The sequence below is a fragment of the Manis javanica genome, chromosome 3 (assembly GCF_040802235.1).
Source record: "Manis javanica isolate MJ-LG chromosome 3, MJ_LKY, whole genome shotgun sequence".
NCBI classification, from domain to species: Eukaryota; Metazoa; Chordata; class Mammalia; order Pholidota; family Manidae; genus Manis; species Manis javanica.
In genome coordinates, this window is record NC_133158.1 from 163298779 (window position 1) to 163317007 (window position 18229).

The window sequence follows — 18229 nt, forward strand, 5'->3', positions numbered from 1 at the left end:
AAAGGGCATAGTAGGCAGAGGCCTCAGAAAAAGGGAGAAGGCCTGGTGGGCAGGGGACTCAAAGCAAGGGAAGGACATGGTGGGCAGAGGGCTGAAGTTAGGGGAGGGTACAGTGGGCAGGGGGCTTATAAAAGATTTCTGCGATTAACCGGGGACAGGGGGCTTAAGGAGCCTTGAAGGAGCACCCACTACCCCAGGGCTGAGACAGAATGCCCAAGGGACAGACCCCCCACTCCACTCCCCAGATTGAGTTCCAGATTGCTGGCACAGCATGGCTCACTGAAGGGCAGAAAAGTTGTGTAGTGTCACTCTGGCAGAACTTTCCAGAAATCTGCCTTTGGTGTGCTGGGGAAAGTTGTTTGCAGGGGCCATCTCCCTGGAGCTGGCCATGCCCTGCAGGTGCCAGGTACCAGGGCGGCTGTGGGCGCCTGCTCAGAGTGCAAGGGAACCAGGACGCAGAGCCCAGAAGTGTCGCTGCAAGCAAGCAGAGGCTCAGAGAGGTCACAAAACCATCCCCAGGAATTAGCAAAGCTGGACCTGCACCCAGACCTATCTTTCCTAAATATTCTGCTACCTCTCTGAATAAACAGAAGTTCAAGGTCAAGGCTGGTCTGTCAGTGGGCTGCCCAGAGATAGAAGGGGTCTGTACTGGAGGAGGCAAGGATCCAAATGGCCCTTAGGGGCTTCTTTTTAGGGATCTGTGGAAAACCAAGGAAAAAATAGGGAGAGGTGACTTAACACAAACAGCATGGAAAAATTTCACATGCTGACAGGCAGACCTGGAGCTCAGGTGGGGCTCAGGTCAGCCTGTGAGAGAACAGGAAGCAAGTGATGAGAAGAAAATTAGAGGCAAAACAAAATCAGGGAAGTCTTTCTATATCAAAGAACTTAAATTTGAGCATGTATGAAATGAAATCATTGCTGAGAGAGCCAGGGCCCATGGATGAAGGGTTTCTAGGTTTCCTCAATTGCATGCCAACCTCTCAGTGGAATAGAGGGGAGCAAATGCCAGCTTTGGTCAGACAGAGCAGGACTAGAGTACCAGCTCCAGCATTTAGCTGTGTGCCCTGGGGCAAGTCCCTCAACCTTTCTGAGTCTCAGGGTTCTTTGTGCATCAATTGGAAGAATGAGACCTTCTTTGCAGGCTTGCTCAGACCGTAGCAGACAGCCTGGCACACTGCAGGCCTTTGATCAGTAGTAGCTTCCTTGTCCCTCCTGTTTTTCCTCTGTAGGCCCTTAATGTCTTCTAACACAGTTCATGCCTCTGGAAGTGACTGGTTTAAAATTCAAAGATGTCAGGGTTCCTAAATCAGGTGCAGCTGGGGAGTGCCAAGGTCTTGGTGGCAAATAACATCGTCTCACTGAGATTCTGGCTGCTGAGCTCACCTTTCCAAAGGAAAAGCTCAGGGTTAGGGGACAGTCACCACATCCTCGGATCCCTGCCCAGAAGGTACCTTGAACTGGTGTTTCACACGCGATCTCCACAAGACGACTACTGGTGTTGTTTTTCTTATAGGAGGAGAAGTCACGAAACCACGGTTTGCTCAGTTCTTCCACGGCAGCTTAGCCAGTCTCACCATCCGCCCTGGCAAAATGGAGAGTCAGAAGGTGATTTCCTGCCTGCAGGCCTGCAAGGAAGGGCTGGATATAAATTCCCTGGAAAGCCTTGGCCAAGGAATAAAGGTAAGGAGGGAGCGGCATCACCTGCAATAAAATGGTGCTTTAAGAGGCTGCCGGCACCAGTGCACCCTGAGAATTGGAATCTATCCCTGCCCAGTAGCACAGAGATGGTGCTGCAGCAAAAACGGCCTGCCCCAGGGGGCAGATGCATGAAGGTGACTTCCACCATGGACTTCTGCTGTCTCCTGAGATTCCTAGATGAAGCCTCTGTGCACAAGTTCCCTGCACAGAAGCAGGCCCATGGTCAATGTCTACCTCTTGTTCCCAGGCTGGCTGGTGGCTTTGTTGTTTATTTTCCAAAGGAACTGAAGTAGCCTGCATGAACATTAAAAATATTAAAAAGTAACATGCAAAAATATTTTAAAAACAGAATAAAAAGTTTGGGCCATGTAAAATACAAATTAAAGGTCAGCCTGGAGTGGGGCTCAAACTGAAAGCAAATGTGGAGGTCTCTGGGTCTTACATGGTTAAACTGAAACACAGATTGGGCTTCGAGCGATTTCTGGCAGTCAAAGGGAACATGAGCAGACTCACAATTTTTATCATCCACACAAAATAAAGACATTCACACGATCCAACCAAATCAAAGCTGCGCTCTGAGGAAAGCACCCCCTGAGAGGGCAGGGAGTGGCCAGCTGTCCTCAGGAGGGCCTCCCCATCAGCAGGGGTGGTTCTGGCCTCACCTGGACCTTAGGGGCACCTGCCGGCATGGAGCCCCTGGGGTCCTCAGCAAATAGCAGGGTAAACATCACTGTAGGCCCTGCTCATTCATGATGGACCCCAGTGAAAGCAGGCAGCTCTTCAGATGCCTCTCCAGAATTTGAGTGGCCCACCCTCTGTCTCCAGGGCCACAGGGCAGCCCCCCAAGGCCCCCCACCCCTTCTTGGCCACTTCCCAAGGAGGGTGTGATCAGAGCCGAGGTTCTCCTCCCTGCCTCCCATCCCCTGCCCAGTGCTGCCCACAGAGATCTGCCCTAACCTCCTGCCCGGGGCCTGCCTCTCCTGGACCGGGAGTCATCCCTCCAACAGAAAGCCCTCTTATTTATGCCATCAGTGGGCCTCATGGGGCTCCGACATGGGGTGGTCTCAGAGGGGCTAGTGACCGAATGCGTCATGCTCTTCTTTAAGCTGGGGTCACTTCAACAAGCATTCCGTGGATGCCCATGCACGTGGGTCAGGGCTCGCCGAGGGACACGAACTGAACATTCCAAGCCTACTGTCTTCGGGAAAGTCAGTGGCCGGAGCAGACGTTTGTAATCCGGTGTGACAGCCGCTGCAGTGACTATGAGCCCTAATGTGCACTGGGCCCTCCCAAGTAGTGGGCACTGTTCTGAACACTTTATAGGCAGTAACTCACTCAAGCCCCAGAGCAACGCTCTGATGAAGGTGCTGTGAGCATTCCTATGTTGCAAATGCAAAACTGAGGACCGGAAGAGAAAGGAAACTTGTCTAGGATCCTAGAATTAGTAATGAATGGAGCCAGAATTTGAACCCAGGCAGTCCTGCTCCAGACCTCCAGAACCTGGAGGAATAGCAGTTCGGAGAGGCTCCTCGGGGAAGGAGAAGTCAGCAGAATGTTTCAGCCTGGGCAGGAATCAGCCAGGAAAAAGGCTGGGGGTGTTGGGGAGCACAGGGCAGGCACCGTGGGCAGACCCAGGAACATGAGCAGCCCTGCGGTGTGCAGTTACTCCAAGGCCAGTGCTACAGGTGCCCAAATCATGGAGGAAAGGTAGAAAGTGCGACCAGAGTGCTAGGCAGAACCATGTCAATGGAGCCTTGTTAACTGTGCTTGGGTGTTTACGTGTCTGTCGCAAAGGAGGCTTCAGGCAAAGGAGTGTGATCTGGACGGGGTGTGGTTTAGGATTTCCCTCTAAAGGCTGGGCTCAGAGGGAGAGGGGATGGGATGAGAGGAGGACACAGATAGAGGAAGGCCAGAGCAGGTTTCCAGAAGAGTAAATACACAGGCATAGGCACAGGTGTGCTCAACAGCTCATCACCTGTCATCGAAGGAAACTCACAAAACTGCCTCATATGAGAAAGGCAGCTTTCTGCTGGTCTGTTTCATGGCCGCTGGTCCAGGCAAGCCCCTCATGGCACATCTAATGTAGGGATCCTCACGTGGAGCATCTGGGGTTTGATCTTTGACCAGCTGTTTGTGTTGTTTTCTTAACATTTTGTCAACCCAGTGATGCAGAAATCTGTCCTCCACCCCTCCTCTCTGTCTGATTCTGGATTCACTCCCTGCCTCTGAGTGAATCAGCTGTGCTCTGGACCATCCTGTGGGACCACAGTTTCAGGATTCCAAGCACTACAGACCCAATAAACCAAAGATGCTGGACTTCAAAGCCACACACTCTTAGAATTATAAAGAAGCACAGCAATTTCTGCCTAGCAGTCACAGCTTATGAAAAGAGGAAGTACTAAACTGAGAGGCACAAGAAGCCAGGTGGGAGAGGCTAATCCAAGTTTTCAGGATACCACCTGGTCATGACCAGCCCCTGCAAAGGACCCTTTTCCATTCTCAGGGTGCAACTGGCAAGAACTAGAGTGCTGTGTGAGAAGTTAATGATAAGACACAATTTTCAGTGCCCCCACTGGGGGCTTTTTTAAGTTCATTATCCCTACTCTTCACGATAAATTAAATATTATGACCCCATTTCAGAAATAAGGAGATTGGGGCTCAGGGATTTGTCCAAAGTAACTTCGTGCTCTTTCCTCCACACCAGCAACTCAGATTAGAAGACATTCTTGAAAATTATCAAGACTTCCTTCTTTCTTACCCTTCCTCCTTCGAGCCCTCATTTCATTTCTAGATACTGACTATTATTCCATTCCTGGCCTCCTTCCTCCACTCTGATTAGTCAAAAGAAGTGAGGTCCTCCTGCAAATAAAGAAACATCCCATTCACTCACAGGGCCCAGCACAGGTTCCTCTTTTGACTTGCTTTCCCCTAGAATGTACATGTTTTGGACTATTTCTCCAGCATGTCTAGAGACATTAAATGGTCGTGGTAGTTATCAATTGGTTGTCTTGTGTCCATACAAGAAACTGTAGAATAGCCACATCCCTAAAGAATACCCTTCAGGTATTCTTTTTTTCACAACAAATCCCTGGCAGTTTGTCATCTCCACAGTGTGGCAGAGGAAGAAAGAGCAAGAACTTTGGAACAAGACACTCCTAGGTACAAGTCACAGTATGGATATTTGCTAGGTGGGTGACCTTGGGCAAGGTACTTTAATCCTTTAAGCCCAATGTCTCCTGAATAAAATGGACTTAATATTATTTTGTAGTACTGTTGTGAGATTTGCATTTTATGTATATTTCATATATCTCTATTTATTTATATATATATTAGATATAGAAAAGGGATACATATATAGAGATAGATGGGATGATATAGATACAGGTACATAGATATAGATCACCCCTAACAAGCCTAATAAATAGGCTCTCAACAAATCATAGCTCCTTCCCCTGCTGGGCTGGCCTTGTACTTGACAGTCGCTGCTGTCCAAGCTTCCTCTGAACAGTAAGCCTGGGTGACTGTGGCAGAAGAGCCTTAAGGGGCAATGCTTCATCTGGCCCAGCCCAGGGGGACTGGCAGGTAGCCAAGGGAACAGCAAAGTTCCCTGAGGAGCAGGCCAGGGTATCAGGCAGGGATCTCACTGCTGTTCCAGCCTGCTAGGTGGCTGGTGACAGGGCCAACTTTAAGAAAGCTGACAGTTTGCAAAGGCCATCTGTCTAGCAGCTTCTTAGCTCAAAAGAAGGGATCACAGTGGCCAATACAGCTTCCCAAGGGATGGTAAGCAATGTCACCCTTTGCTAGGTCCCCAGGAGGCCCTCTACTGCCCCTGTGATAGTGCCATTATCACCCAGTGTCCCACACAACCAGAGACCAACTCTGTCATTCCACAGGGCTGGGAACACTTCAGTTTTCAAAAACCAAACAAACAAAAACTTTGTATGGGGGAGGGTTTTACTGATCCTGTAAGAACTATGTTGATGGCTAGCCAGTGCCCAGCTTCATGCCCTGTGGCAGCCCCCAGGATGCTCAGGCAGATAGGTGAGAGTGTTGACTATAGATCCAACATTGCCTAACCCCACCTCTCGCTAGGTGGCTGCCATGCCAATGTGCCCTCTGCCGGCTGCCATAGGGTGCTGCCGATTCAAGCCTCTGGAAGAACTGTGGATTTCCTGTTCAGCTCTCATGCAAGGCGTGGAGGTCAGCCTCCTTTGCGGGGTTCTGCATTTTGTCCCAGGTTCCTCATGTGTTAGACCCTGTGGTGACACCGAGGAAATGTTAGGGGCCCCTGCCCTCAAGGTGTTCACGGTTGGCTGGAGTGGCAGATGGACAGACAGCAGGACTCTGTACTGTTTCCACAGGACTCTGCTCTAAAAGGGATCACAGCAGGATGCCGAAAAAACAGGTGGGAACCTAAGTAGTATTTCAGAAGAATGTCCTTGAATCTGTTCAGATCTGAAATTGGCTGCTTTGGGAAACACTCAGAACTAGAAACGACCCACCAGAGCAGGCAGGTCCATGGCTAGCACACTAAGCTGGTGAGTCATCTAGGGCGAGAGAGGAGCCACCCCAGAGCTGACCGGAGCATCGCCTGTGCATGTGCCTGGGGCCCCGGAACCCAGCTCCAGGGGCGGCGCTTGTGGCCAGACCCCACAGCTCAGGGACACCTGCTCAGGGCATTGAGGGCAGGAGGGAGCTGGGTCACAGGGAGAGAGCAGAGGGCAGGAGCAGCACGGCAATGTGCTGCATAATCCATGCTGCACTCAGTGCAGAAATAATCACAATATGAAGAATCATAATAAAAGCTATCCCAGACTGAACACCTTTGAATTGCTAGATATTTTATATACATTATGTCATGGAAGCCCCAGAGAGGGAGATATTAATATCCTCATTATTTTTACATGAGGAAATAAAGTCCAGAAAGGGGAAGAAAATCATCAAAAGCTGTACTATGTAGTTTGTCCTGGAGCTGGGATACCACAGTCCACACAACCTGTGAGCCTTCAGAGATGCCACGGAGCCTTAGGGAAATGAGAATCACTCCTCAGAAGGGCTGAATTCTTCCAAGTGGGCTAAGGGATAGCAGCAGCAAATGACTCCAAAATCTCTATGGCTTTAATCCTTAACAGTTAATTTTTCTCTCTCACTGTATGTGGGAGGTGGGGTGGGTTTCTGCCTAGAAAGCCACAGGCCACCAAAGTGGAGGCAGAAAGAGGCTGTACATCCAGTAGACATGTCAGTGCCTCAGCCCAGAAGGGCCCACCTCACTTCCTGTCACATCTCATTGGTCAGACGCAGTCATATGGCCCCACCCTCACCCCGTGCAAGGCAGTGGAAGCCCCCAGAGAGCCCCAGGACGAAGGAGAGCGGGGCTTGGCCAGCACAGATGATGACTCCCACAGAGCTTTGATCGAAAAGACAGTGATTGACAAAAAAGAGTCGTTTTGGGGAATAACAGGAGATGATACTGAGTAAAACGTGGGCCCAGGGACCGTTCACTCATCCATCTAACAGGGGCATGTGTGGCAGTAGGGCTCGGTTCTGGGATTCAGGGGCAAGAGTTGGAGCCCCTGTCTTCAGTGAGCTCAGGGTCACTGCACAGTGATAACTGATGACCATTTCAGAATCACTGTAGGAACCCAGTGGGACTCTCAGTGAGGGAAGCTGGAGAGGCCTCAAGGAGGAGGTAACAAAAAAACACTTTGTAGGAGACAAAGATGGAGCTTTCATTGGTTAGGGTTGCAATGCAAGGGATTTATGTGGATCAATGTCATCAGCAGTGCTCAGGAGGCATCCACTTCGTTAGGGTCCAGAAACAGAACAAGGAGCTCATATAAAGACATCCTAGTCAGATCAGGGAAAAGTTAATTGACAGTTTTCCTTGAATTCATGGAAACACATTCAGTAAAATGCAAATTAAAACTACACTGAGATGGCACTTATCACCTGTCAGACTGGATAAAAATCCCAAAGTCTGGAACCATAATCTTTTGTTGAGGTTTTGAGAAAAAGACTCTTTCTCATACCCGGTGAAAGGGAGTGTATATTGATATAATCCCAGCAATAGGGAACTTGGCAACTTTTGTCAGAATTTAAAGTACATATACTCTTTGCTCTCACAATTTTACATTGAGGGATTTGTCTGACAGGTATTTGCACACATGTGAAGTGTTATGGGTACAAGGTTATGCATTATGGCATAATTAGTAAAGGATTGGAAATGATCCAAAGCCCATAGGAGACTGGTTAAATAAATTTCAACTTACCTACTCAGTGGAATGTTATATGGCTGTAGAAGGAATGCAGAAGGTTATGAGTAAAGATCTCTGAAATAAAAGCTAAACCAAAAAACAAAGTACAGTGTAGTGTGTAATAAGCTACCTTCCATGTAAGAAAGGGAAAAAAATGGAAATCTATATTCATAAGAACCTTAAGTATAGTGGTCAGGATAGACTAAGTTATGCTGCAGCACCAAGTAGCTTAGAAATTTCAGTTGCTAACACAACAAGCATTTTTTGGTTGTTCACACATCACATCCATTATAGATTGGCTGCAGCTCAGCTCTACACCACCCTCACTGTGAGACCCGGGTGGATGCAGCAGGCCCTGCGAGACCTTTGCAGGTTTCGTGGCAGAGGAAAAGAGGCATGGCAACATGAACAGGCTGCTAAATCTTCCACATGAGTGTGAATCAAGCAATACTTCTGTCTGCATTTCATTGGCCAAGCAGGTCACATGATCACTGAGAGCAACAGGGCAAAAATGTATATCCTGCAGGGGAAGGCACCATAAGTCCCATTATCAAGCCTGTTGACAATAGGGCAGGCCTGTGTAAACCTTCCCTGGGAAGGGAAGCAACTAATCATGAACAATAATGCAATTTGCCACTAAGGGATTAATGTAACAGTGACTCCCTAAGGAATGGGACTGTGGAAACTGGGTGGGCAGAAAACAGGAATAAGATGGACAATTTCACTTAGCACATATATACACATATATCTGAAGCATGTGAATATATTATCTATCTAAAAATAAATAATTATTGTCAAGTAGATACATAACAATATATCCATGTCTCCCTCTCCTGTGCCATGAGCATTGGACATATAAACTGAAGCCACAGATATGTTTTTGACATCTTACTGGTAGCAGTTGCTAATAATTCTTGCTCCAAAGCATGTCCCAATCAGTATCTCAGACCAGTACGAAGGCAGTTCTTCATGCTCCACCCAGAGTAACTGCTGGGCTGGGGTGACATGGTGAGAAGCAGAAGTCTGTATCTAGTCTATCTAGATTGGGGATTCAAGGGACTCAGTGGGGAACAATGTAGTCCCTGGGCCTTCACCACCTGGGATATCAGGGACTCGGGATGGAATGAATAGAGAACAAACAGAGGGCACCTGGCAGGCATGAAAACAGCAAATGAGTAAAACTCATAGGAAACCAGAGTTTAGCACCAGGAAAGCAAGACCAAGAATCAAATCTGAGAGAGAAGAGCCATAAGCTGGAAAATGAGCTTTAAATTTGGAATCTGAGAAGATAAGGCCTAGGCCAGGAGGTGGGGTACAGGGTGAATTGAGGGGCAGTTCAAGGCCAAAGACATGAACAGCAAAAGGAGCCCCACATGTCTAGGCTGTCAGCTGAGGGGTGGACAGTCCAAGGGCTAAAAGTTTCCGGTCAGCACCCCACAGTGGCACAGAGCAGGGCCACCCCCACCAAGAGCAGGGCTACACTGGCACAGTAACTGGGATTTCAGAGCCCCCTCCTGCAGCTCGGGATGAGGGTTCATAATCCCTGGGGACACTCACAGGGGAGGCCCTGGAGTCTGTGGGGGAAGAGCAGGGATTACTGAGAGGTTCTAAGGTCATCGTGCGCACAGCTGCTGGCCTTGCAGGTGTTTCGGGGATGCCTGTGCTGGCCTTGGTGGGCATCCATGGAGGGGAGCCTCCACGGGACAGGGTGCAGTGCTGACCATTCTCCCCATGATACCTCCTTTGTCTTTCAGTATCACTTCAACCCCTCGCAGTCCATCCTGGTGATGGAAGGTGACGACATTGGGAGCATCAATCGCGCCCTCCAGAAGGTCTCCTACATCAACTCCAGGCAGTTCCCAACGGCGGGTGTGCGGCGCCTCAAAGTCTCTTCCAAAGTCCAGTGAGTGGTCACTGGGCAGCCTGGGGCCTAACCGAGCAGCAGGGCTGGACAGGGAACATTCCCTTGCAAAACACAGTTCACCTTTCCTCAGCTAGTCGCAGTTTCCCTGCAGTCCCTGTGAGGATTCCCCAGGGGATCTGTGTTGCCCTTTTGTTTTCTTCTTAAAGAAAATGTTCTATTGTCCTGCCAATTGAAATCCAGCTTTTTATAATTAGTCCTGAACTGAATTGAATGCATAGGAGGTACTGCTTCCTTTATATTCTCAGAGAGCTGGGTTGTAAGAGGTCTGATTTAAGGGCCGAGGGCCTGGGACATAGTAGATGCTTGATGAGTGTTTTTTAAACTGAATTAAATTAACCAACCCAGCTTTGTAGAGCTCCTAAATATGGTGATAAAGCAAGAGAAGAGAAGGCCCAGTACTCGTCCCTAGGGATTGGAGTTAAATTAAGGAGAGGAGACAATACTGAAGTCTGTAGAAACTCCGTTACAGTCCTATCAATCATTTATCAACCACAGCAGCTGCCTGGGTGAGCAGCTAGGAAGGGGACCTCAGGAAAACTCCGGCAAGGTAGAACAGGAGTCACCCAGCACATGAAGTCTGAAGAACCCAGAAAGACAGGGTCAGGGCTGGGAAAGATGGCCTGCCACCTGCTGGGGCCTGGGACAGGTGGCAGGGTAAAGCCCACAGGCAGCACCTGTATTCAACAGTTCTAGCAATGGAGGACTCACACACCTCCGCACAAGAGGCCACCCCTGGGGGCCTGGGATAGGGAGCAAGTACTTCCAGGTGAGCTCCGTCTCTCACTGAAGAAGAGGCACCAGACTGGGTAGTCCCTGCTCTGGTATCAAGCTTCTGTAAGCTGCCCTCTGGGGCTGGTGTGGCAAAGGCCAGAGAAAACTGGGAGCAGGAGCCCACCATGGCCCCCACATCTCACCCACTGAAAAGAGGATGGAGTGGCTCAGCATGGGGTCTGCCCCAACTGCCCTTCCCTCAGGGACTTCCCCAGGAATGCAAACTGATGGCTGCCACCACTGAGCCCACCCTCTGTGCCCAGAGCATCCGTCTGGGCCTGGGAGTTCTCTGCCATGGCCTGTGTCTTTGTGTCTTTGGCCTAGATGAGCAGCAGAGAGGGCCAATGCCATGTGTGCCTGATGAGGTCTGAGGAGTTGGTCAGATCCATCAGAGTTCACCAGCTCCAGCCATGCAGCGGCCCCTGAGCCAGCTTCTTTTCTAAATATGTCATCACATTTGACCCTCCTTACTGTAAGGTAATTCATTAATGCCATCCCCATTGCATAGATGAAGAAACTGAGGTTCACAGGGGTCAAGCACCTTGGCCAGAGTCAGCCGCCCTAGGAGCGGCAGTGACAGGCCGTGGGCTCCTGTCTAACTTCCCAGGCCTTGCTCTTGTTGTCACACTATTCCGCCTTCCAGATATTTTTGTGGGCGGTGTATCATGAAAAAGGAGTGTGGGTACAATAGCCCTCCACTGGTACAACTGGCCCCTGCATGTTAGTGTGATATCCTCCCAGAGAGATGACAGATGAGATGCAGCGAGAGTTTAGCCCTGGGGTCTCACTTAGTAAGATGGCTTTAACCAACTAGTTAGATGACAGTTTGCTTACTAAATCCTAATGCACATAGCAAGCAGTTGCTATTTAATTAATGGTTCCATTGATTACTTTGTTAAAGGATAATTTAAGGTTTAATGGTTACCAGTTGCTGATATAGAAAATTCCCATTTCTCCTAGGACTCAGTCTTCTTAAGCCCCTAGATTCCCTGGGTCCATAGCTCACGCTCTGTTTGTGAAAGGCGCAGGCAGAGAGCATGGCCAAGTGCCTGAGTTATCATCAGTACTTCTTAAACTTTGCTCTTATTGTTCTTAGAATAATCGTTATTATGCATGCTTCTGTAGTAAACCTAGATTGTTAGTAGTTTGGACTGCAGTGTGGCTTTAAGTGTGAATGTCTGTTGACATCTCCAGAGACTGTTAGGCAGTCAGGATGCCTGGCCAAGGACTAGAGGTGGTTGCGTATGTCCTTGTCCACGGCTGTGTGATGGATGGCTTCATCGCGTGCTCTTCAGTGCCGTGACTGCCGCTGTTTTCCCAGGTGCTTCGGGGAAGATGTGTGCATCACCATCCCTGACATGGACGCCTACGTGATGGTGCTGCAGGCCATCGAGCCCCAGATCACCCTCCGTGGCACCGACCGCTTCTGGAGACCGGCGGCCCAGTTTGGAAGTGCCAGAGGGGTGATTCTCTTCCCCGACATCAAGATTGTGAGCACCTTTGCCAAAGCCGAGGCCCCAGGTGGCTTGAGGACCACAGGTACAAGCTCATGCTGGCTTGCGGGACAGGGAGCCTTAAGTCCTCCCAGCCACTCAAATCGTACTTCAGGACAACAGTATCGTTACCATGGCAGGGTATTTATAATAGCAAAATAAACAAACCTGGAAAAAAGGCAGATAAATAAAAGAAGAATGGCTTAGAAAATTATGGTGCACCCACATAAGTGCTAGGATGTTAGGATGTTGGAGAGAAGGCATTTATGCTAAATGGTAAGTGAAAAAAGCAAGATGCAGATTACAGAGTATCTACACGCAGAGTGATGTCAACCATATAAAGATAAAAAGAAATACATAGAAAAACACAAGAAGGAAACACACCTAATGCTAACAGTGACATTCTCTAAAAAGCACGGTAAGAGCCAGTTTGTTTCTACACCCCTTCACTCTTGTGCAACTGCAAAATGTTCTGTAGTGAGCAGTTAATGTTTTGATAATCAGAAGAAACACAAAGAAAAAATAGAGCTGCATCTTCATATATACACAGAGGCAGCTCCTGTTCAGCTGTATTACTCGAAGATCTCAGGAAATACTCCCAGTGTTCTTTCCAACAGTTTAATTTTTGGGAAGGCTATTCAGTGAAAGGAGAGCAATTTGAATGATCTGCCAAAGAGAAACACTTCAGTTGCACTGAAATCTACCATATATTTTGCTGGGGGATGGGGTGGACATGGTTAAAAAAGGAAGGAAGGAGAACTTGGGCCCAGATCCACAGGGGAAATGCATATTGGACAACTGGCTTTGCCACCTCCTCCACAAGAATGCTTTCAACTCCCCCTCTCCCCTCCAAAAAGCCACTGCTAATGACCTGCTGGCATCAAGGGGCCTGAATCCCTAAAGGGCTGCTTCTGTAGTAAACCTAAGTAAGTATCCAGTGCCTTAAACCACCCTGGTCCCTAGTGAGTGGGGTGCCTCAAAAGGCAGCCCTCCTGAGCTTACAGAAATAGATGCTGTTTCAGCACCTGTCCTGACAAGGCAATTGCTTTCCTAGTTAGGTCTCAGGCTGCAGTAGGCCATGTGTTCTGCCTGCTCCCCCTCACCTGTAGCTTCGGTGCGACAGAAAAAGGAAGGGCCTGTGACCACAGTGGTCGCAGGCCTTTACAGCACCTGGATTTGCCAGGCCTGACACCAGCGTGCAGTCAATGCAGGGAAAAGCAATTCCCTGGGTCCATAGCTCACGCTCTGTTTGTGAAAGGCGCAGGCAGAGAGCACGGCCAAGTGCCTGAGTTATCATCAGTACTTCTTAAACTTTGCTCTTATTGTTCTTAGAATAATCGTTATTATGCATGCCTTAAACATGCAAGCCAATGGCATTTGCCACCAGGCCTCAGTGACCTGCTCCAGCATCACCTTCTGCTTCCACTGACCAATTCTTTATACCAAACACAGGAGGGTCCCTCATGCACACCCCTCTCTCTCACACCTCTGTGTTAGTTCACACCTTTGCTGAGGCCCTATGTTCTGCCTGGAAGATTGCTCCCCCCTCATCCCGCTATTGCTGGCAAACATCTCTACCTTTAAGACCCCCTCCAAAAGGTTTCCCCACCACCACCATCCTGACCCCTGGACTGGGTTAGGGCCTCCTGCTCTGTACACCCCCACCGCTGGTGCTTCCCTCTAACACACCACATTTGCTAGCCCACTGTGGTGATTACCTGTTTGTTAAGCCAGACTGGAGCCCCTTAAGCACCATGGCTAATCCACTTCTAAGTCCCTGAGCCCAGCACAGTCCCTTCTGCACAGTGGGACTAAAGAGAACTAGAGATGGAAAATACTACCCTGCATGCAAGCACAAGAGGACAGTGAGAAAATGGCAGTGACAGCATGGTCCTCCCTGGAATGAGCCATCGGGCAGCCACATTAGGAGATAGGAGAGGACAGTGCAACCTGACCTGACAGGAAGCTGACCAAGAAACCCAGAACCCTGAGAACTCCACCTGAAATTGAAATACACTATCGTTAATGATAGGCCTTAGGTGTACATTAATGTGCTTTTAGATTTTGCCAATGATACATGAAGCCATTGAGCCTCACAAGCACTTAAAAATTAAGCATATGAAATTATTTATGATACATATCTAGTGAGAGCAGAAAAATATTTTTGGTATCACTACAAAATCAAAATATAAAATAATTATTTCAAATAATTTTCTCATCTTTAGTGAATCCTTTTTAATTTCTATTTTCATAAATGTTTTATAATGCACAAAATATATTAGTCCACTTTATAAATAAATAAATAAATTTATTTAAATATACTCAGTTCACAAATTTTGCAATAAAAGGCTGTAAGAGCAAAAACATTTGAAGACTACTGGCCCAGAGGCTGAGACCTCAGACACTGTGGAGTCAGAAAGTCATGCTTTGTGTCCTGGCTCTTCTGCTCTCTGTGCAACCCTGGGCAATCCGCCCCACCCCTTGGACCTTCCATTTCTCCATCAGTGAAATGGGGCTGAAAGTAATGATACCCTTTTAATATCTATTGTTAGGATTTTATTTGCACAGTGCCTGACACACAGCAAGCAGTTCACAAATCCCAGTCACTTTTATTATAAAGTGAGATTTTTTCAGTTAGAACTGCCAACCTATGCAGCTTTCAAATACTCAAGACATCCCTTGGGGAAACTTGGGTTCATCAAATCAGACAAGGACAGCTAGATTGACCAATAGACTAACCAATATACCTAATTATTTAATTACATTAACCACACAGCTCATTTTGAGCAATGTGTGGTAATGCTGCTCCACACCAGCCCCTGGGGTAGATACTGAGCAGTCATAAAGAGACGGTGCTTCTGCCCTGAGAACGTCAGAGTCTGCTGGGCCAATGGATGCACACGCCATGGGCACTTGGGGGAATCTGGGAGGGCATGACAGCGGGCACTTATCTCGGGCCCCAAAGGAGAACTGTTGCTTACTAAGCCCCTGCTAGGTGCCAGACACTGTTTTTCATCCCCTCAAGACCCTTGGCCTCTTTACAGATGAGAAAATTGAGGAGTAGGCAGCTTCTCTAACACAGCACAACTTCCCAGTAGCATATCTTTTGACTACCATATTCATGCTCTTCACCCTCGGGCCTGTCTGAACACCCATCTGAGCAGCACAGGTGGGATCTGGGGCAGCACAGCCCCTTCCCCTGCCCAGCCTGCCCCAGGGGCCAGCACACGGGAGGAAGATGGTGCCCAGGGGCTGCTGTCTGAGTCACCGGCACACCCACGGTCCCCACGTGTCTGTCTTCCCATAGGCCCCAAATCGGCAGTCATAGAAGAAATGCTTCACAACTTAGATTTCTGTGACATTTTGGTGCTTGGAGGGGACTTGGACCCCAGGCAAGAGTGCCTGGAGCTCACCCACAGCGAGCTCCACCAGCGGCACCTGGAGGCCACCAACTCCACTGCAGGCTACTCCATCTACGGTAAGGCTGCACGCGGGGTCCCCTCGGAGGAGGGATGGCCATCGCCTGTGGAGGTTGGGGGGTGCAAGCCATCGGCCTGGGCATGCGGACTCCCAGCCTCTCCTTTGGTGAGCTGCCCAGCATCTTGGGAACCAGGCCCACATCCCCCTCCTGGGGAAACACTCTGTAGAAACTAGGGGGATGCCTTCTCTTGTAATGTTTGATCTCTGCAAATATTATAGCAGCATTCGGCAGATTGAGGCCAAACTCTCTGGTCAGAGCCCAATCTACTTGGAAATCCTGTGGATCAGCATAATTGGCTCCCTAGGACCTCTGTGCCTGTACATAGCCTACCCCTGACCATCTCAAGCTCTCACCATGGACTAATTCAGGGGCCCGCAAGCCACAGCAGCCATAGCCTGTTTCCCTCACCTTCTCTTCTGCCTTAAGACAGGTGTGGTCTCTTGGCACAGGTGTGGGCTCCATGAGCCGCTACGAGCAGGTGCTCCGTCACATCCGCTACCGCAACTGGCGCCCGGCTTCCCTGGAGGCCCGGCGATTCAGGATCAAGTGCTCGGAACTCAATGGGCGCTACACCAGCAATGAGTTCAACCTGGAGGTGAGTTTGAGTCCTGCCGTTGTGCAGACGCCCAGACTTCTGGTTCCCTCATCGACTTGGGCCCCTGCCACGCCAGGTCAGCCGCACCTCTCCCTGCTCTTCCCAGGTCAGCGTCCTCCACGAGGTCAGAGTCCCAGACGAGGAGCATGTCAACCATCTGATCGTGCAGCCTCCCTTCCTCCAGTCCGTCCACCACCCTGAGTCCCGGAGTAGCATCCAGCACAGTTCAGGTAGGTCATCTGGGAGGAGGGAACCCGGGATACCAGATGGTCACAGTCATTCAAGACTGTCCCCCCAGCAGTCATGGAGCACCTGGCACTGGCAGAACGACCAAGCAGGGGGAAGCTGTGGGCCCTGCCCCTAAGGTACTCACAGGGAGCCAGTCAGGTAAACAAGAAGTGACACACAATAGATTATAACAGGCATTAGTGCAAAGGGCTAGAGTAAAATTTGGCAAGTCCTTTTAGGCCCAACTCAAAGCCACATCCCGTATGAGGCATCGCGGGGGCCCTTGTGCACAATCACATACATACCTGTGCACACCACATGGAAAAGTCCCCTGCCCTTACTGCTGCTCCAGCACTTGCCATATTGTATTGCTGCCTGGTGGGCCCTGTGTCTGTCCCTGCTGAACATCACAGTGCCTGGTTCTCAGTGGAAGCTGCCCTAGAACTAGGAGGAAAAAGCAAGAAATAGAAGAGAACTTGGATTTATTAAGTGTGGACCATGTGCCCATGTGGAGATTCACATAGATTATTTTGGTTATGCTCACAATTACCCCTGGGGTAGGGGTTATTAAGTCTACTCTACAGGTGGCAAAAATGAAGCCCAGGGTAAGGTGCTCACCCAAAGCCCTACAGCTGAGAAGTGGTAGGGCAGATTTTAATCTACATGTGGATGCATCATTCATGTTCCTTCCAAAACCAAGTGAGTCCTTTGTTCACCATGTCATGGATTGCTTCCTCCTTCCAGCGGTCCCGAGCATCGCCGCAGTGGCCGTCGCCATCTCCCTGTGCATACTAATGTTTGTTGTGGCCATGGGCGTGTACCGGATCCGGATCGCCCACCAGCGCTTCACCCAGGAGACCGAGGCTGCCAAGGAGGCTGAGATGGATTGGGATGACTCCGCACTCACCATCACAGTCAACCCCATGGAGGTGATCCTTGTGCAGGGGTGGGGGGTGCTGGGGCATGGAACCTCCCTCCCATCCAGCTCCATCTCTTCCTGTGCCAGAAGCCCTGCCCTGCCGGCCCAAGCCCACTGACCTTTCCTTCTCTGAGCCCCTGCCGCCCTCTCAACCTGAATGGGCCAGGTTTTCCCACCAACTGTACTCACGGATTCAAAACATGTGAATTGCTCTCACCCTACAAACAGAACCAGACATTTCTCAAGGCAAGCAGCCATGTGGTGTCTATATCTTGCCTCCCCCATAGTATTCAGCTCAGAACTGACTAACATTGAGGGACTCAGTATTGAATTTTTGATTAACTAACAGTGTAAATAAGATGGCTTTGCTCCATCCTGCCTGCCAAGCTCACTCAAAGGCTCAGAATAGGTTAAGACAAAAATACAGCAGTAACACCTGCCATTTGTTGATCCCCCATCAGGCCAGACACTGCACAGGGTGTTCTGTATGCACCACCTCCTGTAACCTTCCTGACAACCCGTGGTGTAGATGGCATCATCCTTCTTTACGAAGGTGGCTACCTACTTGGGGCAAAAAGCAGAAGCGCTCAAACTTGTGTAGCTAGTAATGGAAGTGTTGATAGTCAAACACAAGATCTCCAGATTCTAAAGTTCTTATCTTTCCAGTTACCCAGCAACCCCCAGAATCTACCCATGAGTGTTGAAGGCCCCTGCTCTGGGCATCTGAGTATCTAGGGGGAGGCACTCACATCATGCCTTTGGCCTACCCATGTCGAGGCAGAAGTAGGAAGTCAGGGGAAGATCAGGAAGAGTCAGTGAGAAATGAAAAGATTATCCAGCCTCTCCCTGGTTCCCCCTCAGCT

At 49.4% G+C, this 18229-nt stretch overlaps 1 protein-coding gene across 1 annotated transcript in view; it reads left to right on the top strand.

Moving 5' to 3' along the window:
- CLSTN2 (calsyntenin 2) overlaps positions 1 to 18229 on the top strand; it is a 572396-nt gene that overhangs the window by 542348 nt on the left and 11819 nt on the right. The window contains exons 10-16 of the mRNA XM_036991730.2: positions 1517 to 1683; positions 9710 to 9858; positions 11972 to 12189; positions 15451 to 15621; positions 16074 to 16219; positions 16326 to 16449; positions 17192 to 17376. Of these exons, the coding sequence (XP_036847625.2) occupies positions 1517 to 1683; positions 9710 to 9858; positions 11972 to 12189; positions 15451 to 15621; positions 16074 to 16219; positions 16326 to 16449; positions 17192 to 17376 (1160 nt within the window). The remainder of the gene's footprint in view (positions 1 to 1516; positions 1684 to 9709; positions 9859 to 11971; positions 12190 to 15450; positions 15622 to 16073; positions 16220 to 16325; positions 16450 to 17191; positions 17377 to 18229) is intronic.